Raw genomic sequence first — 26,122 nt, 5'->3', positions numbered from 1 at the left:
AGTGGACCATCCAATGTGAGTACAAAAATGGATGTTTATTTGGGGATGATAATGGTAACATTCAATGTCAATTTCAATGTGGTAGAGCTGCTAAGAATATTAATCAATTCTGGGTGACATTAAAGGATATGTTGGGGGGAAATCATGGAAAACCATAACCAAAAAGAGTCTTTGCTTGTGACCCTACATCCAAGGCATCACTTGTGTCCAACTGTTATGACTTACCAAGCAAGCCAAAATAGTTGTAAAACCCACTATTTCTTTAGATGCACAAGCATAGATCAACTAATTTCTATTTAATATTAAAGAAAAACTCTAAGCTTCAAAATTAAAGAGGAAAGACAAGTCCTCACACAGGTGTACATGGAGGAAAATATGCTCTCTTTGGGGGTTTGATATTTCCAGGGATCTTAATTCCTTCTCGAGAGGTGAACAATTTTGAAATTGAACCTAACAATCTGCCCTGTGAATTGGGGCCTATCCACCACCTTAAATACAACACTTGAACTCATTCATGTCCCAAGATCAAAAAATCATATTTCAAGAAAAAAATAATTGATAAGTTTACAGGCCTGAGTCTCACACACACATGTGCGTGCACACACACGGTCACCAGTGGAAGAAGCAAACAACCGCAGCTACAACTGTGAAACCACACATTGGACAGGGAAGAAATGACTCAGGACAAACAAGTGTGGAGGATGCCACCAAACAGCTTTAAACATAAAGAAGTAATGGGTGTTAGAGATGGCGTCATCTTTTAAAAATAATTTATGAAATCATAGCAAGACTTATTAGGTGGAAAGACGTGGCGGGTGGTTTGATCCACTTTACCTCATGAACTGAACAAGCATAAGAAACACTTCTTGCTTACATATGCCCAAACCAAAGATGAGAAAACCAGAATCATGCATCAACACTCATATCTTTTGTTTTTATTTTCAAGATTTTATTTAGGGGCACCTGGGTGGCTCAGTAGGTTAAGCATCTGCCTTTGGCTCAGGTAGTGATCCCAGGATCCTGGGACGGAGTCCCACATCAGGTTCCCTGCTCGGCAGGTAGTCTGTTTCTCCCTCTCCCTCTCCCCAACTCATGCTCTCCCTCTCTCTCTCTTTCAAATGAATAAGTAGAATTTTGAAAAAATGATTTTATTTATTTTTTTAAACATGATTTTATTTTATTTTATTTGTAAGATTTTATTTATTTATTTGACAGACAGAGAAGCAGTCAGAGAGAGAGGAGGAAGCAGGCTCTCTGCTGAGCAGAGAGCACGATGCGGGGCTTGATCCCAGGACCCTGGGAGCATGACCTGAGCCAAAGGCAGAGGCTTTAACCCACTGAGCCATTAAGGCGTCCCTGAAAAAATGATTTTATTTAGATTCAAATTACTTAATATATAGTGTAGCATTAGCTGCAGGGGTAGAATTTAATGATTCATCATTTGCATATAACACCCTGAACTCATCACCAGTGCCTTCCTTAATGCTCATCACCCATTTAATCTATCCGATCCCACTCACTTTCCCTCCAGCAACCCCCAGTTTATTTCCTATAGTAAAGAGTCTCTTATGGCTTGCCTGCCTCCCTGTTTTTATCTTGTTTTATTTTTCCTTCCAACGCTCATATCTTATAAGAAATTTCAATAGATGGAGATTTTGATGCAAAAGCACTTGGAATATGTAGTGTTTCCAGGCAATGCTTAACTAAATTGGCAAATACTATCTCGTTTATCTTAACAATAACCCAGCATCACACATTATTACCGCTTAAACAGAGTAGAAAATGATAGCTGCAAAGATTGGTACTTTCTTGATGTCACAAATCAAGGATTTGGTGGAGCAACTGAATTAGAAATATAATAAGAAGGGGCATCTGGGTGGCTCAATGAGTTAAGCCTCTGCCTTAAGCTCAGGTCATGATCTCAGGGTCCTGGGATTGAGCCCACATTGGGCTCTCTGCTCAGCGGGGAGCCTGCTTCCCCCTACCTCTCTGCCCACTTGTGATCTCTATCTCTCTCTCTGTCAAATAAATAAATAAAATCTTACAAAAAAAAAAGAAATATAAAAAGAAGATATTCCCTAAAGAAGGCAATTGTTTCCTTTTATACAAATAATTTTTTAAAACTCAAAGCATAGCTATGAATATTAAATGAAAAAAACAATATTTTTATGTCAGATTGAAGAAGTTTATTAGAAAAATGGAGAAAAATAATCTGTATGAAAATCAAAAGGCAGGATCCATGACAACATCACCCAGATGAGACACCTGGCAGGAGCTCACAGGATAATTTTCACATTCTCCTACTTTTCACGAGTTATAACCAGGAAAGGAAGGAGATATAGTTCAGACGAAGAAAGCACCAGAGTTCAAGTCTTCAGAAAAAGTCATATCTAACACCAGTGATACAGGATAATCAGCCCCCAACCATGAGGCTCAGAAAGTGTCAGAACTGGTGAATCCCATGTCCAGGTGTGGAAGGTGAGAGTCTCCCACGGCGACCTCAGTTAGTAACAGCCATAGCCATAGCCACAGCCAGAGCCACAGCCATAGCCACAGCCACAGAGGGAGCGGGACCCATAGCCGTAGCCACAACCAGAGCCACAGCCATAGCCACATCCCAGTCTGCGGAAGCCACAGCCATAGCTGGAGCCATAGCCACAGCCCAGACCTCCGTAGCCACAGCCTCCGCAGCCACAGCCTCCGTAGCCATAGCCTCCATAGCCACAGCCTCCATAGCCGCAGCGTCCATAGCCACAGCCTCCATAGTAGCTGCCACACATGGTGTTGGTTGTTGAGGTTGTTGTTGGGTAGATGAGGAGAGGAGAAGTGTTACTTCACTGTGGTGTGAACATTTCTCCCTGCAGAGACCTTTTATATGCTCCCAGAGTGGGTGTCACCACAACACGTGTCATGTCATTGGCTAATTTTATGATTAATTGCATTAGTTTGTTGTTCCTCAACCCTAAGATAAAGCTTCAGAGGTATTAAGGTGATTTACTTTGTTTGGACTTTTTATCCAGTTTAGGGCTTGAATGAGGGGAGACACTCATGCACTCTACACAGTCCTGCCCCAAATTAAACCTTCATTTTAACTACCTATAATCATCCTTATTTCAAAAAAGAATGCATCTGTGAGGGTCTTGGTCCCCAAATAATTATATTATTATATAGCATTTCACATAGAATAACATTTCTTTCTATTCATGAGGTTTTCTTCTCTCTTGATCCAAATAATTAATTTCTTCAAGGATTTAATTCCTTTTTCTCTATTGAAAGCATAATGTATCTTTCATGCTCATGATGTTGATAATAATTTAACTCACTAAAATCAAGGGAAACAGGTCTGAACAAAGTATCTTCTACTTTCCTGTTTATACGAATGAGTTTTATTCTCACTTATGTCCAACTTCTACTGAAGGACAAGCAAATACAAGTTATTCTGTGGAATCCAATTTTTATATTTTTTGTCCTAATTGTATATGGAGTGATTAGTCAATATTCGAAGTAACTACCTAATGAGCTTAGCATCACATATTTTTGTTAACAATAAGAGAACTATTTTTTTCTCTAAACGTCAAATCAGTATGCTTTGTGACCTGACATGCTAAGCTCTCTTGCATAACCCTTGAATTACTCCAATCAGTGCGATAGCTCACCCAACAGGATAGCCCAAGAAAAACAGGAGTAGTTTTATGTTACAGTTTAAAAATAGACTTCTGTGTCTTTAAGAAAATGCATGTGGGAAGACAGCATTATCTATACAGCCACGCAGATATCTGATATTTAATTACAGTTCTCAGGCAAAATATCTTTTTATGTATTTCTTCAAGTAACCTTAGCAGGGTTTATAGAATGGAATTGATGCTGGTTTATATCACAGGGAAGATGGGTTAAGAAGTTAGACACCCTCTGCATTTTAATCTACTCTCTCTGGAGATGTTCAGAATAAGGACACAGGTTTTTTAAATAATGCAATTCATCTTACATGGTAACTATTTCAAATAAGTCAAAAGAAAATAGCATCTTAATGAAACAGAAAAGAATTTCATTTAATGGTCCCATCAACACGTTCTCCTACTCAGTGGTCATATGTCTTTAAATGTGCTTTCCATGTGTGTTTTGTGGTAGATGTGTTTTGTAAAGCACCACACTATGGCAAAATTTTAGTCACTACCTGTTGGATCGAGATATTAAAGGCAGAGGACATCCTCACCATGATTTGACATCATGTTCAAATTTTCTATACAGAAAAATCATAATAGACTCAATTCCCACAGTTCAGAGCCTAGTGAACAATAAGTTTTTAGCCAACACCAGTTGAAATAGCATGATTTTTATTCTTCTTCAACAATATTTAAGTTCTTAGATCATTGCCTAAATTTGGTAGACCTGAATTATATCAGGTAATTAAAAGAACTATAATTAATCTGGGGTTTTCTGTATTTTATTTAAAAGAATATCAAATACATTGTATTTTATGCAAACAATGTCTCTAATAACATCTGTTAGAGTTTTTTTCTCCCTAGATTCTTAATGTGTTTCTTCTGAAGAATTAAGTTGTTCTCCTTGATCATAGCAATGAGAGCTTCGCACAGCATGCCATTCTTTTTTTCCCTATCTTTTCTGGTAGGTGTGCTTTTCTAAATATACTCAATTCTCAAATATATTCCACAATGAAAAATTAAACAAGCTTTCTTTCATTCTTCACACTCTTCAGCATAATCCGCATTTCTGTATTCTGCTTCACAACAGAACTTCACAAGTGTATTTCCACAGCAGTATTCTAAGAATCCTTTATCTCTCTGATCCTGTGTTTTGGTCTTTCATCTCCACTACTCTCCTGAGACCCTCTGACAGAAATCATCAGGACCTCAGTCCCACCAAATCTAGAGGTCAAGTATTTTAGTCAGCCTCTCAGCAGCATTCAGATTCACCGGCTTCTCTCTCATTCCTGAAAATCTCTCCAACCTTTACCGTCATCCTTCCATGCACAGCTGGTTGAATTCCAACCTCAGTGACTTCTCCTTCTAAGTGTCCTTTCTCTTTTCTCCTCAGATTTTACCCTCAACTGTGAGAATGCCTCACCAGCTGTTTACCCCACCTATGGTCTCTAGTCTCCACTGGGACTCCTGTTAGATGAATCACTTTGGATACATTCTCTTCTCCAGTTTCAATTTATATTTCCAATCTTATTATATATATGATATATATCTTATATATGATATTTCATGTATTTCCAATCTTAATATATAAATGTGTATATATATGTATATCTTCATAGATTAATCATCATTAGAAATTTAACAAAACAAAATTAAGTTGATGATTCTTTATATTACTCAAACTTTTTCATTTTTTTCTTCTAGGTCTCAAAGCATGCCTGGCACAGATCAGATCATGACCCTTCCTGACTGTAATTCTTCAATGTCTGCCCACATTAGGATGGCTAGGGTATGTTCCAGACATGCAGTTAAATTTGAATTTCAGTATTTGTTTGCTGCATCTGGCAACCCGAAGCTTAGAAAACACAGCTGATATGACCCTGCATGTCACAGCCCTGACTACATCTATGAGCTCATCTGGTAACCCTGTTCCTCTACATTACAATATATAGATCATAGTGGCTTCTCAGCTTTTCAGATGGGCCTGCTTGTTACCACCTTAAAGGCTCTGCCTTTGAGCTCCTGAAGTAATAGCAAGAATGGCTCATCCTTCTCTCTTTGTTCTCTCAGTGAGGCTTTCCCTGATCACTCAGTCTGAAGTAATCCTTCACCAATAACTCTCCAAGTTTTCCTTTGCTCATCTTGATTTATTATTCAGACAGACTCATTGCAATTAGAAATTATCTAATTCACTCAATCTTTGTCTGTCTTGAATTTCCTTCCCCTGCTTAATCTAGAACATGTCTGTCTTGAATTTCCTTCCCCTGCTTAATCTAGAACATAAGCTCCATCACAATAGTGTCCTTGTCTGTCCTATCCATTGCTCTGTCCCAGTGCTCATAAAAATGCCTGCTATTGGGGTGCCTGGGTAGCTTAGTTTGGTAGTCATACAACTCTTGATTTCTGCTCAGGTCAGAGTCTCAGGTCAGAGTCATTGGATCAAGCCCCTCATGAGGCACCACAGTAGGCATGGAGCCTACTTGAGATGCTCACTCTTCTTCTCCCTCTACTCCTCCCTCCATGTGTTTTCTCTCTCTCTCTCTCTCTCAAATAAATAAATAAATCTTAAAATAAAAAGGTAGTGCTTAGTATATAATTAGTTCTCAATAAAGTTTGATAAGTGAATTAGAAAATGATCAAATCAATGAAATGAAAGAGTATTTTTATATTTCCTTTAAACATCATATTTTTAATAACTTTAGACCTAAAGAAAGTGCCAAAATAGTACAGAAAATTTTTATATACACTTAATGTTCCCTAATGTTAATATCTTTCATAATCATAGTATATTTATCAAGTCAAAGAAATTAACTTTATATGATATTCTTAACTATAGATTTTATTTCATCATTTTTTCCATTCATGTGTTTTTTCTGTTCCATAATCCAATTCACACTGCATTTAGTTGTAAGACCTTTTTAGTCTCTTTAACTAGTGATAGTTCCTCTGTCTTTCCTTGGCCTTCATGGCCTTAACAATTCGAAAGAGTTGTGTGTTTTGTAGAATATTCCCCAGTTTGAGTTTGTCTGAAGTTTTATCACATCAAGATTGAGGTTTTACATTTTGAGCAAGAATACCGAAAGAGATGTGTCTTTTTCAGTGCAACATATGCAGTGGAGCATGACGTCAATAAATCATTTGAGAGTTTCTGGAATCCATTAAAACTCAAATTTCTAGTAAAGTAAGTCCCTCCTCTTCTATATATTTAGGGTTAGTGAGGTCAAACTTCAAGGTCTCTACCATGGTTTGGGGTCATTTATAAAATTATGGACACATGTAAATGTGAAGTATAAACCAAAGTTAATAACATTGTTCCCCAAAAAAAGATAAAACACATAGTCATTCAGTGTTTACAAGTGAATCCTGGCACCATATCTCCTGTCCCACATCCTTTCCATCTTTCTTTTTCCTTTGAAACTGCCCTTTTGTCCTCAAGACAGCAAATATGCAGGTGCAAGAAGAATAGTATTAAATAAAACCAGAATTTTCAACAGGTAGAATCTGCATGGGTTACATGATGTTATGGTAGCAGTAACACAGTCTAAGTTTGGAATCTGGAATAAACAAGTCACCAAAGTAGAAGAATCTCTCATCAAAGGCACATGATTTCATTACAGGCCTTCTGACACATACCAAAGTTGTCTTGGATATATTAGTTATGAGAAATTCTTGAGATGGTTTTAATGCCAATTAGTTTGAAAGATGAATCCAGTAGTGCCTGTGGCTTGCCCCACATTCCCTCTGTTGGTTTATAAGGTCCTGTGTAGATTATAAACTTTAAACTTTAGAAACTGACTCTGTTCTTCTGAGCCTTCTTCTCACCCATGAGCTTCTATGGCAACTACTATGGTGGCCTGAGGTATGGCCGTGGAAGCCTGGGATGTGGCTATGGTTGGCTATGGAAATACCTCTTACCATCCATGCTGGTATGGAAGATTCTGGTCATCTGGTTTCTTCTAAGAAATTCTAGATTGTTGATCTCTTTAGATCATTATCTTGTGAGACACCACATACATCTACTCCATTATTTATAATAACAATATTATGGGCTGTTCAAACAATAACAACCAAATCGTAGCCTACAATACCACATCAGAACTTCCTTGATCAATTATCTGGAGTTTCCAACAATTGAAAACAAAAGCCTCAATGTTGTTTTATTAGTACATGATTAAATATAAGCAACCTTAACCATTTCCATTTGGGAAAATGTCTAAATTCATTTTTCATTGAAAGTCATCTTATAATACAAATGCACATCGTATGTATTATACACATTATATGGCACAGCATACATATTATATTCATTATACACGGATATATATCTGTATATAATGTCTGTTGTGGTAATGTGTATGTGTCTGTGTATGTGTAAAAGACAGAGGAAGAGTTTGGTCACCCTTTGGCTATCTACAGTTGATGATATGGAAGTATTAGGTCTGAATGATAGCTATATTCAACAGCACTTTTGCAAATGTGTTTTCATGAGCAGACCCAAAAGCTACTATAATATAACCTGGTTTTATCAAAGCCTCACCTTCAGTATAGCCAGTATTTGACTAAAATCATTTGTAGAAACAGTACCCCCTTTCTTAACACTTCATCCAATTTCATTTTTTCCCTGATACTCAGCTGTTGAATCTGTGGCTCCAGGCGGCTGTAACTGTTTTCCCCTAAATCATATATTATAGCAGTTTCTTTTTACTCATGACAAAATATATCATTGAACTCAATCAATGTATGGTGGCTGCATAGGTAGCTATTCTGCCTGTGATTCCCATGTTGATTCTATGTGATTAGGCATGTGATTCTATGTTGGCACAGAGAGATGACTGAATTTAAGTCTGCTTCACTAAATTTATCACAGAGGTTGATATTTGCCTGCCTTTAAGCCCACGACCTTCTAACATCCATAACAAAGCAGAGGCTGAGGTAGACCAAATCCACAAAACACAAGTCTGATCCAAACTATAGGTTGGAGGAAGTACCTTGATCCTTCCAGCTTGGTTCATGTTCAGTAAAGATGTTCATAATAACGTTTCCTTATTAATTCCACTTATTAAGTGTTAATAATGACATCAATAACGGTAAAGTATAAGGCAACATTATCTTCTAAACTTTTAGTGACTACTGTTAGAATTAGGGGCTTCTACAACTAATTTAAGATCCATACAAAATTACCTTCTGAATGACTATTAAAATATGAAGTTGGCTAAACTCTTAACCAGCAACAAAATGGATTTTTCTAAGGTATCCAAAGGAAGAAAGAATATAAGTTTATCTGTTTATCCTCCATCAACTGAAAACAGGCAACGTATGGTGCTGTATCACCCTGACATCTCCAAACATTGAAGGCAGCAAAACTGGAAGGAGAGACACTAAGTAATTCCCTTTTCTAATAGACTTGGTTTTGGTCCTGCCATAGTGGGTAAGAGTGTTAAAAGGCAGGTCAACAGAGGGCCTTGTGTTACAGTGGTCAAAAAGATCAGAGTGGAAGCCATGTAGAAGCTGTGACTTTAGACTCAATCCCACCATACTTAAAAAGGTGTCCATCAAATATCAGGCCTTTTTCAAATATATTACATACTTAAAAAAATTCAAGTCTTTGGAAATTGCCCTAAGGAAACAAAACAAATGTAGAAACATTCATTCAAGAAAATAAGCTTAATCAAGGTTTAGTGAGAGTCTTGATCTTCTTAAGCTGCAATCTGCTTCTTCCATCCTCTTTCCTCCCAGTTAATGTGGCAGAAGCTCAACTCTGGACAGAGGAAGCCACAAAAACAGTACCCCCTCCCTTTGTCAAAGGCTACATTATCTCTCCTATCTGGGCAGGCCATTAGTATATCTCATGCTCTCTTGTTCTATGTTGCAGTGGCTAAATTCCAAGTGAAAATGGCCAAGAGTTATGTGTTTCCCTTCGTCTATCCAGTTCCCAATTGTAGTGCCAAACTCTACCCATCACCCAACAAGCTAATAATCTTGAGGCCCTATCTGACTTTCCATCACCCCATGTCACTCATAAGAAGGAGAGTTCATCACAAGGGCATCAAGCCTAAAAAACAAGAGGCTACTGCCCAAGCCCAGTGATTGCTAGTAATGCAGATGTGTCTTTATGAGATCGTAAGCAAGCAACTGTTTCTATCCCCAGTTCTGTAGTTGTTGCTCAGATATTTTGCACAAAGCAAGAGGCAAGCCATAAAAATAGAGAGTTCTGAACCTTTTCTCAAATGAACTAGTTTGTTTAGAATAGTGTGTAGGAAATTCAAGCTTAAGCATATGCTTGAAAACAGCAGAGATTTTGAGGATAATTAAGAGGAATTTTGTTGCTCTGTGATAGCAATAAGCTAAACCATAAGCCAGCTGGTTTTCTCAGAGAACCAGGGGAAAGACAGGTAAGAGGAGCCCTCCTAGGTGTAGGGCAAACCTTAAAGACTGGCCTCAAAATATATACATACTTTCATTGAAAAAAAAAATATATATATATATATTTTGCTGGGTAAAGAATTCTATAATATGAAAAACTCTTTTGGCTGATTGTGTTGCTCAGATCATCTGTCTCCAAGTTGTTTTCTGCATACTAGATCTATTAGTTTCTCAGAAGGTGAGTTGAAAATACCCAAGTATAATTGTAAATTTCTCTATTTCTATTTTCAATTCTATTTCTTTTAATTCATATATTTTGAAACTCTATTGTTTGGTACTCACTTAGAATTGTTATTTCTCCCTGGCGGATTAATCCTTATACCATATGTAATATGTCTCTTTGTCTCTGTAATTTTCTTTGTTCCCAGGTCTATTTTATCTGGTGTTAATATGGCCACCTCCTGCTTTAGTTTATTAATGATTACATGACATAATTTTTTCCATCCATTTACTTGCAGCCTACTTATGTCAATGAATTTGAAGTGAGTTTCTTATAAACAAAATATAGGTAGGTCATGTTGGATTTTGCAATCCACTTTTCCAATCTCTGTCTTTGATTGATGTATTTAGACCATGCACATTCAATGTAATTACTGATATGCTAGCATTTAAGCCTGTCATTTTATTATTTGTTTTCTATTTGTTTCTTCTAGTTCTTGTTACTCTGTTTATTTTTCTTGCCTTTCTATGTTTTTTGAACATTTCATAGCATTGCATCTTAATTTATTTATGGTATTTTTGAGTGCATATATTTGCATAGCTTTTATAATGTTTCCTCTGGGTATTATAATATGCATATGCAACTTATAACAGTGTACTGGTATCAATATTTATGGCCACAAGTGAAGTGTTGGGCATTTACTTTGATTTAGATCCCCTTATCATGTCTGCTTTTACTATTATTGCCCTGATTATAGTGTTATAATATTTATCTCAAACACTAAATATGATTTCTAGAACTCATGAGGAGGAAGTTAGTGTATTGTAGGTATTCATATTCCTGTTTTTTTTCATTGTGCCTTTGTGATGTTTCAAGATCTCTTCCTTTAGCATTTCTTTTCTGTTCAGAGAACTTTTTCAAGTCAATCTTTAAATGTAGATTTGCTAATGGAAAATTATTTTTTTCCTTCTGAGGATGTTTTTATTTCCCTTTCATTCTTGAAAGATAGTTTTGCAAGATGTAAAATACATGGATGACAGTTCTTCTCTTTCACCATTTGAAAACTGCTATGCCATATTTTATTACTCCATTCAGATGACAAAGCAACTGTCATTCAAATTACTGTTATTCTGTAGATAATCTGTTGTGTCTCTCTGGCTACTTTCAAGAATTTTTTCTTTGCCTTTGCTTTTCAAATATTTAATTATGATATATTCTAGTGTTTATTTTATTTGATCAAAAAGTACTCATTGACAGGTCCTAATGGTAACAGAATATGAATTTAAAATTATTAATTATAAGATATATGTTGTTAAAATATTATATTTCAATGATAAAGAAGGCTTACTCAAGGCTTTTCAGCAATCAAATAATTTACAAAGGATAAACTATTAAGCTGTTAATCAGACTTTTCAAAAACTACATTCAAAGATGGGTGGAAGAGAGAACATTTAAAGACTAACTAATAAAAGCTAGTATTAAGTAAAGACTTTATATCTAATGAAGCTGTCTTTCGTGTAACAATGTATTAGAACAACAGTTTTCAGCATAGAATAAATTAGGAAATTCTGCACCCAAAAGGCCATACTGAGCAGCAAAATGTTGGAGACATATAGATTTAGAGATATGTGTGTCTGTATACATATAGGTAACTATGTGTGTGTGTGTGTGTGTGTGTGTGTGTGATACATATTTAGTGTAATATATAACCAAATCAAACACAGGGATTATATTTGAGGATTAATAATATATACATATGTTGTGATGACAAAGTAGTAATAAACCAGGTAAAAGACAAGGGCGTAGCAGGAGATGGAGAGAGAAAAATAACTTAAGCTGCTATTCTATAGACAACAGTGGAAGTTAAGAATATGAAATAACTAGTATATCACATAATAAAATGTTGAATAAGAAAAGAGAGAATTTAGCACATTAAATTTGTTATAGATACAAAGATACCAAAGTAACCACTAGGAAAACTACAAACCATTCCAATGCCATTTTTTTAAGATTTTTATTTATTTATTTGACAGAGAAAGAGAGGTCACAAGTAGACAGAGAGGCAGGCAGAGTGAGAAGAGGAAGCAGGCTCCCCGCTGAGCAGAGAGCCTGATGTGGGGTTTGATCCCAGGACCCTGAGATCATGACCTGAGCTGAAGGCAGAGACTTAACCCACTGAGCCACCCAGGCTCCCTCCAATGCCATTTTTTTAATTTATTTAAGAGTATTGAGTTTTGAAACATATCAGCCTCATCAATACATATAAATTGGCTTCATTTATCTATTAAATAAAACATTCTGAATTTGACTCCTGAAGGAAAACATCACTATATGCTGTATATATGCCTAAACAAAATTGATTCAGAATAACAAAAAATAAATAAATAAAGGCATATACAAAGGTATCTGTGCAAATTGTCACAAGAAAACGTATAAACCTGACATCAACCAAATAGAATTCAGGCTAAAAAGCTTTAGCTATGACAAAGAAAAGAGCTTTCTCATGAAAATTCCAAACAAATCACAAAAAATATCTTACTCATATATAACCATATCTTCTTTATCCATTCATTAGTCGATGGATATTTGGGCTTTTTCAATAATTTGGCTATTGTTGATGGTGCTGCTATAAATATTGGGGGGCATGTGTCCCTTCGAATCAGTATTTTTGTATCCTTTGAGCAAATACCGAGTCGTGCAAGAGCTGGATTTAGGGTGGGTCTATTTTTAACTTTTTGAGGAAGCTCCGTAGTACTCTGCACAGGGGCTGCACCAGTTTTCATTCCCACCAGCTGTGTAAGAGGGTTCCCTTTTCTCTACATCCTTGCAAACACCTGTTGTTTTCTGTGCTGTTAATTTTAGTCATCCTGATGGGTGTGCCTTGATATCTCATTGTGGTTTTGATTTGCATTTCCCTGATGAGTGATGTCGAGCATCTTTTCATGTGTCTGTTGGCCATCTGTATGCCTTCTTTGGAAAATGTCCGCAGATGTCTTCTACCCATTTTTTAACTGGATTATTTGTGTTTGGGGTGTCAAGTTTCTTAAGTTCTTTATACATTTTGGATACTAACCCTTTATCAAAGACGTCATTTTCTCCCACTCTGTAGGTTGTCTTTTAGTTTTGTTGGTTGTTCTTAACTGTGCAGAAGCTTTCGTTTTGATGAATTCCCAACAGTTTTGTTTTCCTTGACTCTGGCAACATGTTTAAGAGGTTACTACCTGTGTTTGCCTCCAGGATTTTGATGGTTTTCTGTCTCACATGTAGGTGTTTTATCCATTTTGAATTTATTTTTGTGTATGGTATAATAAGATAGCAGTCCAGTTTCATTCTTCTGCATGTTGCTGTCCAGTTTTCCCACCACCATTTGTTGAAGAGACTGTCTTTTTCCCATTGGATGTTCTTTTCTGCTTTGTCAAAGATTATATGAGCATATAGTTTTCTATTCTGTTCCATATTACTCAGCCATCAAAAAGAATGAAATCTTGTTATTTGCAATGACATGGATGGAGTTAGAGTACAATGTTAACCAAAATAAATCAGTCATAGAAACACAAATATCATATTATTTCACTCATATGTGCAATTTAAGAAATAAAACAGATGAACATGGGGTGGAAAAAAAGAGAGGCAAACTATAAAACAGACTCTAAACTATAGAGAAAAAAAAACAGGGTTGCTGGAGGGGAGGTGGATGGAGGGATGGGTTAAATAGGTGATGGGGGATTAAAGAGGGCACTTTGTTGTAAGGAGCACTCAGTCTTATACGTAAGTGAGAAATCACTAAATTCTATACCTGAAACTAATACTACACTGTATGCGAACTGACTGGAATTTAAATAAAATTTTGAAAAAAAAAATTGGAAAAAAATATACTTACCAACATGTATACACCAAATAGCATGCACACCTCCTTTGTGAAGACACAGTTATATGAGGCCAAAACATACATAGAAACACACTAATAATGGGGGACTTTAAAATAGCACTTTCAGAACAAGACAAATGAAGTAGAAAAGGTAAAATATTTTCAATATTATCAATATAACAATATTATGAATAAGGTAGCTTTTATGGTTATATGTTAACTTTTTCCCTAATAATAGAAAATGAACCTTCTTCTCAGCTCCCACAGAACATCCACAAAAACTGACCATATATTTTGTCACACAGAAAGTGTAAGTTTTATAAAGTAGAAATACTAGTAAAAAATACTCTCTGATGTCAGACTTCAAAACTAATAACTGATAACAAAAACAAAGAACAAAAAGCCCTTTAAAAATAAAATTAAACAGTAAAAAAAAAAAAAAAAAAACCACCCTTTAACTTGGAAAATAAAAAATGTTCCACTAAAAAGTTCTTGTGTGAGAGAGGTCAGACAAATGAATTTGAAGTTTTTAAAATAATTAATAATAATAATAATGGGCCATAATAGCATCTATGAGAAATATTTAAAGCAGTTTTAAGAGAAAAATTCATAGCCTGAACAATTTAATTAGTAAAAATGAAAGGAAATAAATTAATATTTCATAATATAATATTTTATCACACAAACTTTGATAAAAAACAAAGAAAGCACAAAGAGAGAAATAATAAATAGTAAAGCAGAAGTTAATGCAACAGAGAATCAGAAAAAAAGAGATGATTTAAATAATGAACCAAATGAAATAATTAACAGAACTTGCTAACTGGTGAGGAAAAAAAAAGAGACAGAAACTATATAAAAAAATAAACAAGAGGGAACATTAAAATAGAAGAAATTTTAAACATCATATGAGACAACTTTTCAAATCTCTATGCATATAAATTTGAAAACCCATATGAAATAGATAATTTCCTTGGAAAATCTGTATTACTTAAACCATTAGATTCAGAAATCAAAAACAGTTCTATTTCCTTGGAAGTAATAAAATCATTAACAAAATAATTCACCGAAAAACCAAGATCCACATCATCTCTCAGAATGCTACCAAATTAGAGGACAAGATGGTGCTAATATTACCCAAGCTGTTGAAGAGCTGTGAAATGAAAGACAATTCACTAATTCCTATGATGGATGAATAACATTGAGTCTGTGGTAGGCAAACTCTCCACATGCCCCCTTGATTCCTACCTCCTGATGCAAATGCTCTTATGAGTGTGAAAGAAATCTGTGATTTGCTTTGTAACCAATAAAATATGGCAAATGGAAATGGTTGTGTGTGATTATGTCACATAAGATCATAGCATTCATCTTACTGGAGTCTTTCTTCTTCCTTGCTGGCTCTGAGAAAACAAGCAACCATGTTGGGAATTTACTTAGCCAAGAACTGTGGGCAAGATTTTGCAGCTAAGGGTGACTTCAGCAGAGAGCCTGCAAGGGCCTCTTGACAGAAATCAGAAAGAAAATGGGCCTTACATTCTTACAAATGCAATGAACTGAGATCTGCCAACAACAACTTGAGTCTGAAAGTGAATCCTTCCCCAGTAAACCTCAGGGGTGACCACAGCCCCATCCAATATCTTGAACTGAAATTTCATGAGACCCTGAAACTTCTCAGAGTATATCTGAAATACAGTTATCTAAATATTATGGCCCACCATGAATGCCAAACAGTTTTTTAATTTATCACCAGCTTGGGATGTAAAAGATTATTGAACTATTCTTTGGGTTATGTCTTTCATACCTTTAAAGTGCATGTCTGTTTTTAAATAATACCTTTAAAATGGAAGATTAAAAGAAGAGAAGGATAGGGTGTCTGGGTGGCTGTTCAGTTAAGCATCTGCCTTCAGCTCAGGTCATGATCCCAGTGTCCTAGGATCAAGTCCTTCATCGGGTTTCCTCCTCAGTGGGAGCCTGCTTCTCCATCTAGCCCTCCCCCCTACTCATGCTCCCTTTTTCTCTCTCTCCTGCTCTCTATCAAATAAATAAATAAATAAATAAATAAATAAATAAATAAAATCTTAAAAAAAAGAAAAAAACAAGAGAAGAGAAGTATATAGCAACAATGTTCATTTATTTTAAGGAACATGAATAAGGAAGTTTGGGGAAATTAATTTTTTTCTTTATTATGTATTATGTATGTCAGGCAATGCTTAACCTAACATATAAGTAATTCTTGATTTAGTGTTAACAGTCACTTAGCATAAGACATTATTCCCTCAGTATCAGAGGAGGAGGAAACTGAAGTTTATAAGAAAAAAAGTACTTTTCCAAGACAACTGACCTAAAAATGAGAGAAAAATATCTCCCAAATGTAGTAATCATTAGCTTTCTTGAAAACAGAAACAAACAAAAAAATGTTAATCCTAGGCATCAAATGACTGACATAAAACCAGGGTTGCTGTTTGGATTGAACAAGTTTATTGGGTCAACACAGAAACAGGCTCCAGCATGAATGTCATCGAGGCAGTTGCTCTGACACCATCATCCTGATGAAAGCAGAACTGTGGGGGTCACAGGTGAATTTCACCATCTCCCACTTCCTGCATAAATTCAGGGTATCTGTAGGTTGGATTGTAGGCAACAACAGACCATGCTAGACTTTCATCATGCAGGATATCATCACCCAAGGGAAAAAGTCAGAAGCTGTGGGGCTCAGAACTGGTGAATCCCATGTCCAGTTATGGAGGGTGAGAGTCTCCCATAGTGACCTCAATTAGTAGCAGCCAAAGCCAGAGCCGTAGCCAGAGCCACATCCATAGCCACAGAGAGAGTGGGAACGATATCCATAGCCACAGCCAGAGCCACAGCCATAGCCACAGCCCAGGGTGCGGAAGCCACAGCCATAACTGGAGCCATAGCCACAGCCCAGGCCTCCGTAGCCACAGCCATAGCTGGAGCCATAGCCACAGCCCAGGCCTCCGTAGCCACAGCCTCCGGAGCCATAGCCTCTGTAGCCACAGCCTCCATAGCCACAGCCTCCATAGCCACAGCCTCCGTAGCCACAGCCTCCGTAGTAGCTGCCACACATGGTGTTGGTTGTTGAGGTTGTCCTTGGGTAGAGGAGGAAAGGAGAAGTGTCACTTCAGTGTACACAATTCCCCTGCAGAGACCTTTTATATACCCTTGATGTGGGTGGGATCCACCACACAAGTCATCCCATTGGTTGCAAGACCTCTGTGAGTAACTTGTTGACTCCTGGTTTTAGGGTATGGCTTTGGGGGCAATGACATTTGCTATTGTTTAACTACATTGAATCATTTGTGAGTCATTAATAAGAATCAGTTGTCCCAGCTTCAAAACTCTGCTTATGTAAGATCTTCAAGTTGGCAATTTGTAACCAGTCTTCATGACAGTAAATAGCATTTGTGGTAGACATTCTGACCTCCAAACAACCAAACAACCCGCCTTCTTTTGGCCAGCATTCAACAGGTCATAATAATCAGCCTTAACTTGAGATTCTCCATTTCTTCTTTTTTGTCCCAAGCTCATTTTTTTCCTTCAGAGATTTAGTGGCTAACTAGGAAAAGCCAAAAGGTATCACTCAACTTCATGAGACTGTTGACAAAAAAACAGTAGTTTGAAATTCTGGAACACCAAGCCTGAGAAAACTGGGCTTTTCTTTTTCATTTACATTAACATTTCCTTTTATGACTCTATTTTTAACCACTGGTTTTTTCTACGGTTTCAAATTTGTATCCTGAATCTATAGCCTGAAAATAGAAATGAGCTTTTATTTCCTTTATACAATTGTGTTTTCATGAAAGTTTTCTTTAAAATTCAACATATTTGTAATATTTGTGTTTTGACTCATAGTTAAATGTAGGCATTTCTTCATTTAAAATAACAATACCGGCAGAGTTGTCTTTCATGACACTAATAGATTTTCACCAACTAACAATGAAGTCTTGGTAAAAATATCTTGGACTATGAGAAACATACTAATGGTCGGCCGTTGGTTTTTCTTTTTTTTTAATGCAATACAGCTCAGAACTTAACTCAATAATTAAATGAAATAGTCCTCTAAACTTATGTTCTTAATAAGATGACTTGATAGGAGTCAGTAGAGCACAATAGATATGAATAGAATTTCTAAAATCAGCTCTCTGAGTTCAAATATTACTTCCATCACTTGTAGCTTAGTAACCACTGTAACAGTGTGCCTCAGCTGCTCTGTCTGCAAATGAGATAGTAATAATAACACCTACCCCACAAGACCATTTCAAAGGTCAAATTAGCTAGCATGTGTCAAGCACTTACAGCAGTGTCTGGCACATAGTAGGTAGTAGAATAATCTTTGCTATTATTGTTACTTATTTCATCCCCTGTTTCCCTGGATATAAGCTTTAGTAGAGAGTGGATGTGTCAAACAGGAGAACTCAGACACGGTTAAGTCCTCATTTAGGGGTCCTGGGTCACTGCAGCTGAAGGAAAAAGAAACCCTAGCTTATGGCTAGGCATCTGAAAGTAGAGAACATCACACTCTAATTTTCCTGAGAAGGAATAAGTCCCATGAGTGACCTAACAATATAACACATGTGGGTAGAGAATGTAACAATTGGTGCCTACCCAGATGGCTTTGAGCTCAGACTCATTATTTTCCCAAGCACAAGGAAAAACCTTGATCGCTGTAGAGCCATGCACTGAATGATGGGGAATACATTGACCAGAGGAGTTTTTTGGCTAATGGCAATGGGAATGGCAACCACCCATGTCTGGCAGGACAGATGAAAGTACTCCCTTCCAATCAATAGCATCCGCCTACACATTGGAGTCCATCTCAGGAGAAGGAGGAGTGGTGAAACCTTTAAGTCAATTGAGCTTTCATTCTGCAGACTAGTATGTCATTGAACTTTGTTATTTACCTGGAAGGGACAAGAATAAATGTTTTGCTATCTAGTGGAAATGGTGACTCAAGATAGAATTTGGTAAAATATGAAAAGAAAGCATATTTGTACACTTGTAAAGTTTTTTTCTGAAAAAGTGTTACCTGAAGGGTGCCTGGGTGGCTCAGTTGGTTAAGCATCTGCCTTTGGCTCAGATCATGATCTTGGAATCCTGGGATGGAGCCCTGCATTGGGCTCCCAGCTCAGCTGTTTCTCTCTCCCCTTTGCCCCTCCCCCCACTCGTGCTCTTTCTCTCTTTCTCTGTTCTCTCTTTCTCAAATAAAATAAAATAAAATAAAATAAAATAAAATGTTACCTGAATTATGTATTTAAAATAAAATTAATTGTTTTATCTTTAAAAGAAATATTGGACAATATTATATATCTCATAATTTAAATAAAACCTACCCCTTAGCACTTCTATCTTTCAAAGCTAAACAAGAGTAACTTTTTCAACCTCAATGGGCAGATGAATTTGACATTACTAATATGCCCAAAACAACTGGAATCAATTTCTGTGATTTCTAGAATTTCATTACAAACTTTAAATTTGAGCCCCCAGTGAGAAAACCAAATCAGAGATCTGTCATTCAATGCACATGATCTGACCATGAAATTCTTGACACAAAAGAAGAGTAGTTGTGGCTAGTAAGCCCTCTCTATCCTTAATGAAATGAGAGATCTATGAGAGTTTTGCTGTTGGTGTTGTTCATAGGTAATGCAAAATAATTTGTAATAAGGGGCAACATTGCCCATGACTTCCAACACCTACTACTAAGGTTATATAAAAGACCTTATGAAGATAATGATATTCAAACTCAGGTAAGTATCTTCCTCTTCTGCACCATCCTCCCTGACACCATACAGCAACTAGTATGGGAGCTAAGGCTATGGTGGTCTTGGCCGTGGCTACAGCTATGCCTATGACTGTGGCTACCATGGATATGGTGGCTACAGATATGGCTGCTGCCACCCATCTTGCTATGGAAGATATGGGTCATATGGATTCTACTGGAAAATTCTAGAATGACTAGACACACCAGATTTGTCCTCTCATGAAACATGGATTCTGCTGCTGGTCTTGTTTATCCCATCCCATCTCTGCAAAATAGCAAAAATCTAAATCTAGGCTATTATGAAAGAAGTTCACATGTCATTTTTCCTCTGGTTCCTTTGTGCAAGATCATAAAGAATATCTTTTAAAATGCAACAGAAATTTCTCCTTGGTCTATAACTACTTCTTTCAATAAATTTAATCTTTTTGCAAAGATGATGTGCTTTCACATTTATTTATTGTCACTGTCATTTTTGCATATGGATGATTATAAGATAAAAATGTGTGTGTAGCTACTCTCCCAAGGGAGTGACGCTACTTTCCTCCGTTTGTTTTCTTCTTTTTTTTCTTTTCTGTCCCTCTACATATTTTCTGTACTATTTAAAGTTGAGTGTCCATGTGACACAGCTGATTGTTTCTTCCTCAGTAAATTTGGCTTCTCTTTAATTCAGGCCAGCTAGTTCAAAACACACCTGAATTCTGATAGCTGTACGGGGCTGGCTGTCTGCCCTTGGTTCCCCAGAACACAAATGAACACCCCTACATTTTAAGTGGTGCTTCTGTGAGTTTTCCAGGCGTCTGCTTTCTGGTAGCTTCACAAGAAAGCTTCTCAGATGCCTGATGTCATTCCCATAGAATTCATTTCCAGCCTGGAATAGGAAATAGGGAATGCTGTACCAGCCCTGAGAATCTAGCTGTCTTTAGCAAATCTCTTCACATGAAATCATTTTGATTATGAAGTCCATTTTATATGTTCATTCAGCCTTTCATTCATTCAACACTCAATGTATAAAGAATGCCAGGCACGCTGCTGTGTTGGGAAGAGAGCATTTTGTAAATGATTATTTGAGATTGTTTCCATTGTCATGTCATGAGTTGTTGTTTTTAAAGATTTTATTTATTTATTTGAGAGAGAGAGGGCACAAGTTGGGGTGGGAGGGGCAGAGAGGGAGGGAGAAGCAGGCTCCCTGCTGAGCTGGGAGCCCCATGTGAGGCTGATCCAGGACCGCAAGATCATGACCTGAGCTGAAGGCAGACATTTAACAGACTGAGCCAGCCAGGCACCCCACATTACTGTGTTTTATATAAATGTACCATCTGTAAGGCACTGATATCTATGTAACATTAAAATGTGAAAATAGAATATTCTGATGTTTTTAAATTTTTCCAAATGAAGAGTTTAAGTGGGTTTTGCCCCTATTTATATAAAAACAAAGCCTCTCAAAATAATTTGTCAAAACAAACTGTTGAAATTAAGGAGGATATATATTTATTAGTTAAATTTCAAAAATAAATTATATAACTAGATAGTGGGATTCAGATTGATTCGAAAATTTTTAAAAAATGATTTGGTGAATATAATAAATACATTTTTTCTAATAATTATAATATACTGGATAAAGAACCAAAACTTCAAATCTCTATATGAAAAAAATCCTAAAAATTTCCCAGCATGTTAAAGCATAATCTATCATAATGTGAGTTCTTATTGGTATAAATAATTTTATTTTTATAATCAATTATTACTTATCAGTAATTGATGCATGAAATAGATAATAAGTAAATAGTCATATTTAAATTTTGGAATCAGATTCCAAATAGTTACTTGTCTAGCTTGCTTTCTTGAAAGTTTGAAGAACACTGGTCTAGATTAGGGCTTATCAAATTGTGGTCTGTTGACACCAACAGGATCCAAAGACACTTTTCTTTTTCTTTTTTTTTTAATTTTATTAACATATAATGTATTATTTTCTTCAGGGGTACAGGTATCTGAATCATCAATCTATACAATTCATAGCATACACCATAGCACATACCCTCCCCAATGTCCATCGCCCAGCCACCCTTTCCCTAACCCCCCACCCCCCAGCAACCCTCAGTTTATTTCCTGAGATTAAGAGTCTCTTATGGTTTGTCTCCCTCCCTGGTCCCACAAAGACCTTCTCAAGGGATTCATAAGCCCCAAACTATTTTCATAATATATATATACATATATATATATATTTGCCTGTTCCAACCTAATAAGCCCATGAATATACACCACAACAGACTAAACGCAGAAGCAGATATGAGAAATCCATATCCCATGTTTCTTCTGCCACTATTTCAAGAAAACATTCCTTGAGAAATGAAATGATGACTTTAAAGCTAATTTGAATATATGAGAACCCAAAAGGTGGAGGGAACACACCCAGAATGAATATTTGAGTTTCTAAATAAATGCTTCATTGCATAATATAATGGTGTATTCCCATAGAAAGTCATGGTTCACAAAGAGATAAAACTCTCAGGATGAACAAAAATGCAGCTTTACATTAGCACTTTCATGTAAATATAGTTGGTTCGTCATTAGTAGTAGTAGAAAACATTTGGTGTGAGGAGTTATTTGCCTGACAGAAAGGAATCATATAATTTAAAAGATATTTTACTTCAAGTAACTCCTCACTTTTATCACTTCCTCACTCAAATAGACATAACCTCAGTCCCTTAATTGTATGTCTAAATATGCCATAGAAATTACTATTTTGAGAGAGGAAAAAAAAAGAGGAAAATTGGGTCTAAGGGCTTGGATATCAAAATTTCAAGGAATCTGAGTATAGACTTCAATAACAAAACCAGAATGAGAAGATCCCTAAAATACAAGAACCTAGTTAAGGACATGTGACATGATTATTAGAAAAATAGTTACTAATATTTGCTATAAGGACATTTCCTTGTTATTGACACAAGTTTTTTTATGAAGCTTTCTTATTAAACTTTGCCTGAAATATGAGGTCATACTGCCTCATACACCACAGAAGTTGTGTAAAATTCCATATGCAGATGCTGACATTCAAATGGAGGAAAATAGTTCCCTGCTCCACTATGGAAACCTCTTCTCCTATACCATGCACTATTATAGCAACCATTACGGCTGCCTGCCCTGTGGCTCTGGCTCTGGCTATGGGGAGAGTGGATGTGGGCATGGCTGAGGCTGCCCATCTTGCTGGGGCACACAGTGGCCTATGGATTCTACTGGGGTACATCCAGAGCAGTTCAGTCTACTGGACTCCTTCACCTGTGATTTCCTGACCCTGCTTCCATAGTTTTCCACGAGAGTAATTCTATTATTACATTCTATACAAACTGTGACAAGCCCATCCATGAAAACCTGGAAAGCACAAAGTTCAGATCTGAGGTACTTCTCAAGTGATGAAAATAGCCAGGAATGTGTCAAATACTACAGAGAAGTTTTATCTTTGATATTGTGTTAACAACTTTTCTATTTCATTTTGTAAAGATTTTATTTATTTATTTGATTTTGTAAAGATTTTATTTATTTATTTGAGAGAGAGAGCATGAGCATGAGAGGGGGAGGGTCAGAGGCAGAGGGAGAAGCAGACTCCCTGCTGAGCAGGAACCACAATGTAGGCTTTGTCCCAGCACCCCTGGATCATGACCTGAGTTGGAAGGCAGACGCTTAACCAATTTAGCCACCCAGGAGTCCCTATCTTTTCTATTTTTGATCAATATATTTCATAATGCAAGATGTTGAGTTCATTAAAAAATGTTTTTCCATATTCAGTATTATTGCATTTTATTTATATTGATTTGTATAACTCTATGGGGAACCGCCTTTGGACCCTGAATTTGTCTTTATTCTGAAATAATCATTTTTCAAAAAATAAGGATATAGCCATCAGTCCTTTATAACAACGTCCTATAAAAACTTTGTTTTCATATATATCTACAGGGAGCACTACTGTTCATACATAAACAAGTTAAATGCCATTTCATACAATAATAGCACCATTTTCTATTAACATGTGCTAGGGGTATCATGATGTCTTTGGCTGTTCTTCTAAAACCCCAGTTAGGTCATATCATTCAAATAGGTGCCTTTGGATATGTGTAAGTGCTTTATTCTGCCCCTGCTACTTCTTCCTATTCTTCTGAGTTCAACAGCAAAAGAGTAAAACACAGATCTGCATACCTGGTGGTTCTGTTCTCATTTTAGAGATCTATCACAAAAAGCCATCTGGCTCCCTTCTTGGTAAACAACATTTCAGCAAACTAGATCACCTTTCATTTGCATTAGGGATATTAACCTTGTTCTTCCAACTACTAATTTGAAGAAAACAAAACTTTTCTCAATTATTCTAGCTTTCTTCCCCCAAGCAAATGGGGAAAAGGAATCTCCGTAAGACTCCAATGGAGAACAATGTTTCTGAACTTCCAGACAGTACTTTCAGATATCGACACACACGGCTGAAGGCACTCTAGATATTTCAAAAATGTATTATTATTCGGAGGACTTTTAGGCAATGTGTACACTTTATATTATATTACGTTATATTTTAAGAAGTTCTATTTCATTTTCTCAGCAACTGAGCCACTCAAGGAATTCTCCTCCAATTTTCCTTCTGGGATGGTGGACATTTCTCAATGGCCCTGTAAAACTGACACATACTCAAGTAATGAATGATAAAAAGATATTTCACACAATATCACCGATAAAAAATCATAGCCTTGTGGCAAAGAGAGCTGCTGGCACATGCTATGTGCCTAATAAATATTTTTAATAAATAAATTAAAAATAATGAATAATGTTGAAAAATGTTTCCCTGGAATTTTATATTCCACTTTAGCAGAAAATGAGAAAGTAGGGATATAAACTGTCTCCAGAGTCTTGATGCACTGATAATGCTATTTTTCCCAGAAAGTATCGATTGTCTATTTATGGACTCTCAGTGGAGTACTCAGAATGGAACATAGTTTTATCATAAGGAAACAGCGACATTCTCTGTCCCTCACTCAGCTATATTACGACTAAGAGACTGAGGACAATGAGTATTACAAATCACTCTCAATACTTAGGGAAGACCAAAACCACCTCTTAAAATAAGAGTAAGATAACTCTTTAATATGTAATGAATTAAATTTATTAATTCAGCCATGTTTATCTACACTACCTGTCAAGAGAGATTCTATTTGAATATCATTGCATATAGCTAGATTTCAGTCAACACCACTGTGCCTTCCGCCATTAGCTTTTTTCAAACCAACCTCTTTTGTTTCTTTCTTCTGGCCAATGTCAGTAAGGAGCACCTCAAATACTGAATTCAAACGTTCATCTTAAAGCCTTACCTGGTTCAGAGTCTCTCCTAAGAGAGAATTTAGCTCTTTCATGACTAAGACATGTTCTCTGTCTGCATCATACATACCATTCCAGTTGCCTTCAGAATAGAATTCGAAAGTCATGCAAGTCGTCATGTGTGCCCTATGCTGACACGCAGCTGCTTTGGGAGGACACTTCACTCCAGAGCCCCCCACCCACCACCCCAGGGCAACTGTTAAGATGGATGGAAGTCAGAGGTGAATGGGTAGAGAAGTCTCTGGATCTCTACTTGGACTGATGAGAGGAGCACTATATTGAAACAAATTTGACCCACTCTAATGGAGAAAAGCAAAACTCCGGCCATTCTACCCAGTCTCTGTAACAGTTTGACTGAGGTGTAATTGATACACACAAAAAAATTGCACAGATTGAAAGTATACAACGTAATGATTTTTGGGGTATTATTACACCCATAAAACCTTCATCACAATCAAGGTCAAAGACATATCTATCACCTCCAAAAGTTTCGTCCTGGTCTTTTGGGGTTTTCTGTTATTGAGGTGAGAGCACTTAACATAAGAACTACACTCTTACCAAAATTTTGAGTGCACAATACAGTGTGACTAACTACATTTCTGTAGAGTTCTCCAGAACTTATCTTGCATAATTGAAACTTTATACCCCATTTCCTCCTCCCCATAATCTTTGTCTACCACCATTCTACTCTCTGTTCCTATGAATTTGACTATTATAGATGTCTCACATAAGAAGAATCATGCACTATATCCTTCTGTGACTGATATATTTCACTTATCAAAATGTCCTCCAGTTCATCTATGTTGTCACAATGACAGAATTACCTTCTTTTTAAGGCTAAATAATATTCTATTATATGTACTACCACATTTTTTAAATCA

At 36.5% G+C, this 26,122-nt stretch overlaps 2 protein-coding genes across 2 annotated transcripts; both read right to left on the bottom strand.

The window, feature by feature from the left end:
• Positions 1-2,504: 2,504 nt before the first annotated feature.
• Positions 2,505-7,584, bottom strand: LOC116872349 (keratin-associated protein 6-5-like). The gene is made up of 2 exons (XM_032865523.1): positions 7,571-7,584; positions 2,505-2,832 (listed from the first exon to the last, which is right to left on the bottom strand). The coding sequence occupies exons 1-2, from the start codon at positions 7,582-7,584 to the stop codon at positions 2,505-2,507; spliced, it is 342 nt and encodes a 113-aa protein (XP_032721414.1).
• Positions 7,585-16,883: 9,299 nt separating this feature from the next.
• Positions 16,884-18,924, bottom strand: LOC116872348 (keratin-associated protein 21-1-like). Its single transcript, XM_032865522.1, has 2 exons — positions 18,788-18,924; positions 16,884-17,220 (listed from the first exon to the last, which is right to left on the bottom strand). The coding sequence occupies exons 1-2, from the start codon at positions 18,922-18,924 to the stop codon at positions 16,884-16,886; spliced, it is 474 nt and encodes a 157-aa protein (XP_032721413.1).
• Positions 18,925-26,122: the final 7,198 nt, after the last annotated feature.

Source organism: Lontra canadensis, unplaced genomic scaffold (genome assembly GCF_010015895.1).
Source record: "Lontra canadensis isolate GAN:19392208 unplaced genomic scaffold, GSC_riverotter_1.0 scaffold29, whole genome shotgun sequence".
Taxonomy (NCBI): Eukaryota; Metazoa; Chordata; class Mammalia; order Carnivora; family Mustelidae; genus Lontra; species Lontra canadensis.
This window is presented reverse-complemented; position numbering and strand designations above follow the sequence as displayed.